At 43.5% G+C, this 10,783-nt stretch overlaps 1 protein-coding gene across 1 annotated transcript; it reads right to left on the bottom strand.

The window, feature by feature from the left end:
• Nucleotides 1–1,622: 1,622 nt before the first annotated feature.
• Nucleotides 1,623–2,219, bottom strand: tmem229b (transmembrane protein 229B). The gene has a single exon (XM_073482736.1). It carries the CDS (start codon nucleotides 2,217–2,219, stop codon nucleotides 1,623–1,625), a length of 597 nt encoding a protein of 198 aa, XP_073338837.1.
• Between the last annotated feature and the right edge of the window lie 8,564 nt (nucleotides 2,220–10,783).

The raw sequence follows: 10,783 nt of genomic DNA, 5'->3' as shown, positions 1-10,783 counted from the left end.
GACACAATGAACTAAGCAGCTCATTGATTCAGACTATTGCCTCTTGTGGTGGTATTACGAGACAGGAGGGGCTGGGGCTAGCTGGTTAGCATGCTAACCTCGGTCGACATCTCTGCAACACAATACACAAACGTCCTGAACATAATGTGTTATTTTTTTAACATTTTAAACTGAAACTCTGGCCATATCTTACGAATTGCTCCTTTAAACTTGCATGTGTCAGTCAAAGTCTTGTACAATACCACAGAAATCATTACTCGGTCGATGAAACGAGGTGAAACCCTGATGACCGACAACACGCTTGTGAATGTGACCACCTACGGCGTAATAGGAAATTCAGCAGGACTTCTTCAAGTAACAAACACTTCGTCGAAGCGTTGTCTCACAGGTAGATTTGATGATCTGACAGGAATAAACCAATGATAAAGTAGAATTAAGAAATGTGACCCGGGCAGATCCGACATTAAAGCACACAAAATGGACGTGCACGCAGCGAGTCACGAACAGGTTTTGTGAAAAACTGTAAAAAGGAAATTAGCCGAAAGTTTGGTGCTTTATGCTGCTGCTCACGACTCATAATCATTACCATTAACAGAATAGCACCCCTGCTATTACTATAAATGGACTGCATTTATTTAGCGCCTTAAAATGCCTGCACGCACACATGTGCAAACACACACACACACACACAGCCATCCATTCACAGAGCGATGGCGGAGGAAGCTGCCATGCAAGGCCATGACCTGCTCACCAGGAGCAGTTTGGGGGGATTCGGTGTCTTGCTCAAGGACACTTCAACATGCTGTCAGGAGGAAGAAAATCGACCTTGATAACTGTTTCGACCGGCTCTGCTGCCTCGGCTGCTGTCGCCCCCCCGCGCACGAGCAGCAGACTGACTCATGAGACGTACAGTACGACTGCTGAATGAGCTCCGTAGAAAAACGATTATTATACTGGAAGACGACTTTTTTTTCATGCATTTTTTTCCAGGCATTGTGGGTATTCACTAACATTCTTTATGATGTAGGCTGACACATGGAGCGTTGCCTCAGGGTGGACAGGATGTTCTCAAGAGCTTCTCGTAGCTACATTACTACAGTACTTTGAATAATACTAAAGGACAATATGTACATTTTAAAAAGAACACGTTACAGCTGTAGCTACTGTTTGTTAGGATCTCTATACAGCAAGCGTTCCTCTCTCTGATATGCGCCTGAAAACAGAAATGTCCTTGAATTTGTTCCTCTGCAGGATGATAACACTAATTTTTGCAACTTTTTTATTTAAATCCCGAGTTCTTTGCAGTCTCTGGGATATCCTGATCTCCTTAAGGTCAACCCCCACATGGAAATGGGTGGGTGCTTTATGAGATGCGGCAAACACAGCAGCATGGAGTTATTGTGCCTCTGCACAGTGAGTGATTCGGGCATTTGAGGCCCCAGTTAGGTTTTGTTTTCTGGCTGTTCTGATACTCTGCACACCAGCCCAGTCTACACAGCTGTCTGTTTGTCGTCCCCACAGACAGTTAAGGGGGACGACTGCTTATGAAAAAGTGGCTGAGAACGGTAGAGGAGGTGTAGCAGGGAGATTGGGCTGGTTTCAGATTGTGTCCTTCTGTTTGTTCATTCTCCTTTCAGGTAGCCGTTGGCATCGTTCGCCGTCCCCCTGCTCCTCTCTCTCCTCCTCCCTGCACCCACAGTTCCTCTTGCCGTCCCTCCGCCCCCGGCGTCCGACCGGTGGTTTGACCAACCGTCCTCGGGCCCCTCGTGGAAGCGCAGCCGCAGAGTTTTGCGGATAACCAAGCGCTCCACTATGAAGGAGGCGCAGAACCAGGGCACGGCGTACTCGGCCGTGATAAGTCCCATGAAGTTGTAGCGGAACTCGGAGTAATCCCAGGGGCAGGCGTTGAACTGGCGCAGCAGCAACCCCGTGCCGAACTCCCACAGGTACGTCCATAAAGTGTAGATGATGCAGCGCAGCAGCACCGGGCAGCTGCCACGCAGCTTCAGGTACATCTGCTCCACGATGAGGATGCAGGTACCGTAGATGAAAAGCGCCCACACGCTGGTCACGCCGGGGAATTTCCAGTTGCAGTTCACCACAAACTCCCAGGCGGCCGTGAACATGACCTCACAGAAGTAGCCATGGATGGCGTAGAGGTACCAGCGTGACAGCGCCGTCAGAGGTACAGGAGCCTCCGGGGTTTCCATGCTCACCATCCTTGCTCTTGATTTCACGCAATTCTTCTATCGCTGATGATCAGATCTCAGGTCTGAGGGGAGAGGAGAGAAAGAAAGGTGTAAGAAAGTGACATGAAGGCAACACACTTAAATCAAACCTTGTTTTTGATGCACTCTTTCTGCGACAGCCATTTAATGTGTTTGCATTCAGTAAGTACCTCGCTATACGAGGGACACGCAGATTATCAGCCTGGCTGATTTTCATTTGGTGACTTTTATTGTGAAAAAGCCACAAGAGAGGCAATGTACATGAGAGAGGATCAGTTTTAAATATAATGCTGTGCATGGCATCATGTCATGTTTATAAGTGATACTGACTGACTTCTTCATTAAAACATGATTTGTTTGGCTCCACTGTAAACAGGTATGATGAATAAATGTGTTCTTTCAGGTCAGTCTTTATTTTGATGAATACTCCGGTCAGCGTCTTTTGTCATAATGAATGTATTTATGTATTTCCTGGCACCAGGAAGCAAATTCTACACAACAGGGAAGCTTCCTATATATAACCAAGAACACAACATTACAAAGAGGGGTGTGTCTGACTCTCTAAACACAAAAATCCAGTGAGACAAGGACACAACAAGGATATCTCAAGAAACTGAGCCACTCAAAGGTCTTCTACCTCCTCATGTCAATGAGGGTATATAGATCTCAGTGACCCCTTTAGGTTGTACAACACAAACCTGTTTACACACACATTTCATACATTATCTACCACGAGGTACACCAGCAGCTCCTCTGTTTACAACGTGGCGGCTCAGCCGGTGTTCGCTGGAGTATTAACCCTCACTCTGTGTTATCATCAGTAACCCCGGGTGTTTCCAAATCAATCCGAGCTGAAATCTTTTACAACTTTAACTGTGAATGGCGCCAAAGTTCAATTAAGGACAAGGCAATGAAACCCGTGAAATTAGAGACCGCAGGGCCACATATAGAGCTCCTCAGCTCTATGGCCTTCCCTCAGCTGATGCTATTTACTGACCGACTGAGGGGGTTTCTTATGTAAGGTATAGCTTTATCATCTGACTGCCTACATCATGTGCTCTTTTTCCAAATCCCGCAGCTTGACGCACACAGGCTTTGGTATCAGGTGTCAGGAGGCCCACGCAGGGTTGGATCCTTCCTCTACTCTATTTATCACACCGCATGTCTAATAAAAAACACCGAAGGCAATCGGCATCATACCGAGGAGTTCAAAGACCACATAGCTGAGAGAGCCGCTGAGTGTATATCTTCTACTATACAATGCCTCCAGAGGAAACTGTGTCATAACAGCAGCCATTATACAAAGGATCATAACCGAGCTGTAAAATACAAGCTCAGAGAGAGGTTAGGAGTACAAAAGCTTGTTTGAAGAACAAAAGCCGATTTTTTGGCTCTTTTTGTCTTCAAAGGCTGGCAGGGACCCAGAGTGGGCCCATGGGGATTAGCACATTTCTCCCAAACAAGGAACAAGGGTTTCATGTGAGGAATTGGGCCACAGCAATGGACCAACTGACCTCCCTAAACCTTTTATGCCATCTTTTCACTGCCTGCCTGGGAAACTCTCCCTCTATTCTCCTCTTTTCAAGCAGGCAGGCCCAGGTCAAACAGTATTTTGCAAAAAGAGCATAATGTTTGAACCCGCTTCGAAGCAGCGAAGTGGCGTTATCGCATCAAAACATCTCAGATTAGTGGCCTGTTGTAGTAAAGGATGCTACAGTGACGTTTCTCTGTGACTTTTGTGTTAAATAACTCCATCACATGACCATCAACACAAGAGAGTTTGAAGGAATAGGCCAACATTTTAGGAGCTATGCTTATTTGCTCTCTTGTAGAGTTAGAGAAGATTGATATCAACTAATCAGATCTAAAATCCATCTAGCAGCACCTCTAAAGATCTCTTAAAGAGTGCGGCAGGGATCGTTTCTAAAGCCAGGAAATAAGTTTGCATTTTTGAAATATTTCAGTTTCCTCATATTGAAGTCAATTAGTTTATTGAACGGGTTTTCAGTAAGATGCCTGAAATAAGATCTGTGTTCAACACGAGAGAGAGTTTCACGTTTTGCTCTACGACATAAAATATGTCTGTAAATACCCCACGTTTCAATTAAAAAGCTTTTACATTGTGGGTAGAGTTTCACAGAGCACTCAAAAGCATACTTAACACTGACCTACCCTTGGAATTTACCGTTTTATTATAGGAAACCTTCTGACAAAGCGCGCTGATAAATATATGTATGGTATTTTGGTATCAGCCTGCAAAAAAGCTATAACCAGGCGCGGGTTACTTCCTGAACCGCCCACAATACAAGAATGGATTGATATAGTGAATAACATTTATGTCATTGTGATGAAGCACCAGCTCCCTCACTATTTGCTCACAGCTTTCTCTGTTATCTTTATTTAAATTATAGCTCCAAAACATTATTGATAAATGCAAAGTATTGTACTCGGCATTAGAGTTTGAGAAGGGAAGAAGTTTATTTCTCAAAATATATTAAAAGACATGCTATAATCAAAGCAATAACCTGCAAGAGTTTGAGTCCTGTGTGGTGGCCATCTTGTGCTGGTGATGAAAGAGGAAGCGCGCCTCAACAGTAGCCTTTTTATGTGGCGTATGAGCAGGCGTGTGCTCAGATTTGATTGGATAGTGGATGTGTGAGGACATTTCAGGTAATTAAGATAAATACTGAATGATGTACAAATGATTTCTTTATTTTGAATGTACAGCAGTTATCTTAACATGTTGAAGAATTAATTTAGATCTTGTTGGTATGAGCAAGTTAAGAAAACAATGTGTATTTGTTATTCAACCTTGTCCATTGTAGAGATCTGCCCTGATAGGCCAGTTTGAACTGGAAAGGCGGACTCACATGCTATATACGTGAGTGGAAGGGGAGTGAACGGACTGGTTTGAAGAGTAGCACCAGAGCTGTCCTGAGCTGTGTGAAGAATGTTTTCTTTGTAACGTGTGTTTTTTTGAGACTATTAATAAAAGTCTGACTATTTTTTTCTGCACAGCTCCCTGCCAGCATGATGTTTTATCTTCCACCACGCTATCCTGCACCTCACCTTACAACAGTCATGGAAAGGATTACTTTCTCCCTTCACCTTCAGAAAGAAGTGTTCATTAAATTCTGGACTAATTGGATTAAATATGTAAAAACCTTTGCAGCCAGATTGTGTGGAGGTATGAAAGACCCTGTTATGCTGCTTGTATCTAACAAACAGTATTTGTTTTAGCTCCTCATAAATCTCCCCTTGTCTACTGTTTTTTTTTTTTATGTACAGTTTTCCTCTAACAAGGGGGGGGTGCTAACAAGAAGAGATCTAAGAAGAAAGCTAGCTGACAATGTAAGTTTCACTGAATGTGTTTTGAATGTTTATAGCATTTCTGGACATTAGTTTTCATCGTTGGTATCCATGACGAGTGGTTATATTTCAGGGGAGGTAGAACTAGGCCAACTTTTAGTAGCGTCATATGGCGAGAAATCATTTTTCACTGCAAGGTGTGGGAGGTTTCTTTTTCTCCTACACACCTGTTAATGTTTTAGGTGTGTGAAGATTTGTGTTTTTGTTCAGTAGCCATGACACAGTCTCCAGTTCCTCTTGTCTGTATATTCAGGATTATCATAATGACTGTCTAAGACGTTTGGAGGCCTCTCCAGGTCTTTACAATGCATTTCACATTGCCAACACAACCGGTCAGATTACATGAGAAATCTCCCAGATTGTTTACTGTGCAAAGACAGATTTTGTTTATGTCACACTTCAGGGAGAGAGAGTTTTGTAACAGAGCGAACAGGTTCCTGAGATTCTCACAAAGGCAGATGATAAGACTGGATTCATGCTCATAAGTCATTCACTGTTTTGTAAAGTGAACATGGGCAAGTTGAAGGAACAAACGTTAGGTACTCTCGGACGTTTTAAAGTTAGTCCCCATCTACTATTTTTAGGTGAACTTCTCCTTTAAGTATTTTTGCCTTTATGAGATAGACAACATTTTGCTGACAGGAAATTAGGGGAGAAAGATCTGGGATGACACCAGACTCAACCCGGGTTTGCTGTGATTACACAGTCGGCATCTTAAAAGCCTCAGGGCCCAGGATGTCCCCACTTACCCTTTCTGTGTGTATTTGGGCATATTTATTGATTTGTTGCCTCAGCATGACACAGTTCACACACTGGGCGCTATTTGATTCTGCTGCTGCTGCTGCTGCTGTTGTTGCAGCTGTCGGAGGGTATCGCCCACCAACCCACCACCCCACCAGCTCTCCCATCGGGGCCACAGCATTGATCGGCAAGGTTCCTGCCAGCTCTCGCTGTGGCGACCCGCTCCGCCGGGGCACTCTATTGAACCCCGCGACAGGACATCACAGTGTGATGGTGATCAGAATGGCAAATGTGATGGAGCTGCCCGCTTTGGAAACCTCTCGATGACCGCGGGGGGACACAGCGCAGGCAGGGGGCTGTCTGAGCTGAAAGGGAGGGAAGTCTAACCACGGAGCGCCCAGAGGTTTGTCTGAGGACAGCGAGGGAAGACAGCAACCGAGAGTGAGCTTTTAAATGAAGAAGAAAGGGAACATGAAGAGAGGGAGTGTGCGAGAACAAGCTTTGAACAAAGACTTCTGGTTGAAAACAAGGCTGACAGACGGGTCTGTCAGTTAGACACTCCTCTGACAGCAGGTAAACAAAGACGAGCGTGGAGAAAACGCACCAATACGGGTGTCAGCCAAGGTTGAATAAAAAAAAAACAACACAAAGATGTGCCTTTACTGTGCTGACAGCACGCTGACAGATGTGAACTCTGACATTGTGATTAAATGAGAAACCAAACCCATCGCTGACCTCTCATCACGACATAATCCCTGTTCATGTACTGTAGCTCTGTGGCTCCGGCTGTGGCTCTGATCCCGGGCCTATGCAGACTTTTGGAAGGTCACTTTGGGAGGCTGCGGTGTGGCGTACAGAAACCAGCAGTATCCAATGCAGTTAAGTGCCAGTGACCAAGGTGACCCGACCGCTGCTTCATTCACTGATGGAAACTGCAGCTGCCAGAAACATGCCCTTGTGGTTGCGTCTGTTCTAGTAGATTTAAAAGCTACTATTTCTGTTTTGTAGCTTATTTTTCTGACATACGCCACCGAGGATACTGATGAGCTGAATAAATGAGATGCTACTGCTTGTGAGATGACTAATCACTAACAATTCTGCAGATAAATTCATTGCTTTAGTCATCTATCGTGCAAAAACGCTAAATATTCGCAGGTTCCAGCTTCTAAAGTATGAGAAACAAGCAAAATAATGACATACATGCACAGAAGTACTACAGAGCTCTAGTGCTAATGACACGAGTGAAAGCAGAGAGCTGAGGAGTTACAGGAGCCAGACGGACAAAGGGAGCAGACTGATCTAGTATTTGGATTTGGATTTATGACAGGTACATGGCTCCCTTCAAAGGCTTATCAAGTTGGGGAGCATTCAGAGCTTACACAACACAATGGTAGGACCTTACTTTGTTACTGATTACATGTGCCAGATGTTACAGAGGAACAGTTTCATTCTCAGAAGTCAGACAATGGGTTGATGTGTATTCTTACAGAAGAAAGTCCTGCAACCATTTTGCTCAGGTCAATTACCCCCGAAACAGCAAGCTGGCTCTGACCTGAACAGCATCAAATGCCTCCTTCAGCATCTGGAGCAAATCTTAGACAACACAGTTGTGATATCCGTGAAGGCCGACATGTGCTTGAAATACACATGTTCGACCACGTTCGAGGACGAAAACTGTTCCCAAGGGTCGCAAAGGTCATAAAGCCCGGTGTCACACACAGAGGGACCAATAGCAATAATCATTTAAAGGGTAACGCCACCAATTTTACACATTCAAGTCTGTTAACAGGTCTTAGGAGTACTTATGCATATATGACAAAAAAGCAGTATGAAGCCTTTTTTGTCTCCAGAGGTGCATGGAATCTGATAAATGTCCTCCAGCAATGTCACTCAGTGGCTAAGTTGCATTGTGGGTAATGTAGGTGTCGGGTTTTGTAAAGGAAGAAGAATGTGGAATAAAAAAGAGGTGATATCTCTGCTTTTACTGTATCGACTTTGATTATTTGTTTTTCAATTGTCAACAATGTGTGAACAGCAAGCTGCAGTTCAATGTGACTATACAACAGTTTTACAGTTAATAAATGACCTGTCGTACTTGAACTGAGTACAGTTTTGAGGTGAAAGTACTTGAAATGCTAAAACCTTTAACTAACAGCTATAGATGATAACAAAGTAAAGAAATAACATCTTTACTCACTACATCTTAGCATTTCTCACTCTCAAGTGTGCATAAACTACAGGTTACGATCTTCTTTTTAAATACAAAAATGTGAAATTATCAGTTATCTTACGGATATCAGCAATGAGAAGCAGGTAAGTATTGCATATTGGTCTCGTCTTAAGAAATATCCATATTGTTTATGTCTCTAACTGGATTCTCAGCCACAGTTTCAAACTAGCACATCTCTCCCTAAATTCAGAGCGTCCTCCAGAGACACATGAAGTATGTGAATATCACAAACAAGTACACCTTCAGATAGAGCTGGAGAGACGCCATAAGGGCCGAGACTAAAAGCCTGCACAACCAACAGAGGCTCATATAACTTTATAGTAGGCATCCTTTCTATATCTGCGAGGTGAAAGCCTGAACAAAACAAGCAGAGTGGTTCGGGGGGAGGAGGGCTCTATGTAAACAGAGTGGAGGGAGCAGCACTCAGAAGGGTTCATATCCAAATGGTACTATTGATTTGGAAGAAATAAAATCTGCGGTTCCCTGGGGCTCATAACCCTTTGTCCCTAACATTGTATAGAAGCATATTAATGTTTTTATATTACATAATACCCTTTAAAAAGATTGTGTTACTAATCCTAGTTAGTGGGGGAAAAAATGGGTTGGAATCAGGATACAACTTTATCAAAGAGATCAGGTATAAGTGGAAAAATGACAAAATGCAATAAAGCTGGTTAAGAGATCAAACTAATACCAGCACTGTCATATAAGACTCAAAATCTCATTGAAACACGTTAAAAAGTTACTTCTCCATGTATTTTCGGCTGTGTGTCAATCAAATTATATGATATTTGAACTTATTGAAGAGTTTTCAAAGAGTTTTCGGTATCAAATCATTACCTTTATTGTGATATACAATGAAGTACACCATCGTAGATTCATCCGTATCACCAGTGTGCTTTTATAACCTTTCTAGAATGACGTAATTAAAATATGCACACCACACAGTTTTCTGCTCTGTACGGAAAACCCTTTTTCTCAGCTCAGAGGAATAAAACAGACACAAAAACAAAACCATGAACGATTATTTTCATGATCAGATTTGACTTTTTTTGAAACCCAAACTGCTCTTTATTTACTATCATTAATGACAAAAGAAAAGGAGCTGAAACTGAAGACTAAAGAAAAGGGTTTGGTGTCACATGGGAGCTCAGCATCAGCCAATATCCTCACTGAATGTATGGTGATGAGAGCAGCTCTAATCGTGTAAGAGTATCGACTGATACACTATAAAAGAAGCACTTCCTACGTCATGTTGGGGGAGGGTGTTTCCGAATTGACCGTCCGACACGCAGCTCTTATGAAGGATGCATTCTGGCAGCTTTAGGTGTCACTTTCTGCTGATGTTGGGTATCACATGTGGAAATAATACCTCTCTTGATCATTTTGACCTTCACATTACACAGACTGATGGTGCAGTGTGGGGTCTGTTCACACGTCAGTATGGCAACCCAATCGCCAGACTAAATGTTGGCAATGTATGTTTCGTTTTATGGTCTGACGACACCTTTCTTATGTTCTGGTTAGGTTTAGGCGCAAAGAACACCACAAACCCGGCTGAAGATGTCCCGACTTCCCCTCAAAAATATCCTTTTTTTGTCGCGACTGGAAATTGTCCAAAGGTCTCCTTAAGAGTAGGGTCACACTTACAAATGCTGAAACGCAGCCTTGAACTGCGGCCACTGGCTTGGCAGCCTTCTCGCCTGTAACTTCACCAGCATCACCTCCACCTCCAGAAATTACAGTAAGGTAAAAAACATGTAATGTACAGAACGCATTGTACAAACGTTACCTGCCAACATTTAATCCCAGCGACTGGGCTGTGTCTTCTGGACTGAGAGCACACAGTGTTACAATCTACACTGACTTCTAATCTATTCTCAGTTATACAAAAGCTGCTGGAGGGAGGTCCTCTGTTGTCCCTCTTTCTCTGTAACTCACTGTCTCTCTGTCTCTTGATCACCTAATAAATACCCACAAAATTACACCTAAACAAAGTGACCTTTACAGTTCAACCCTTGGCTGAAAGTGTCTTCTCTTCTCCCTCATCCCCCCTTTTGTTCCCCCTCACTCTCATTACGGCTCTTGAGCTCTTTGCAGTTTAATGAAAGACCCTAAGACATGGGAGCTAAGCCCTCTGTCCTGAATAGCATGTGGGTCATGCCCCATAGATTAGAAATCTTGGAGCAGCTACAGAGAAAGCAGGAGATTTACT

The sequence above is a fragment of the Pagrus major genome, chromosome 16 (genome assembly GCF_040436345.1).
Source record: "Pagrus major chromosome 16, Pma_NU_1.0".
NCBI classification, from domain to species: Eukaryota; Metazoa; Chordata; class Actinopteri; order Spariformes; family Sparidae; genus Pagrus; species Pagrus major.
Note: the sequence above shows the minus strand (reverse complement) of the source record. Positions and strands in the feature narration are given on the sequence as shown.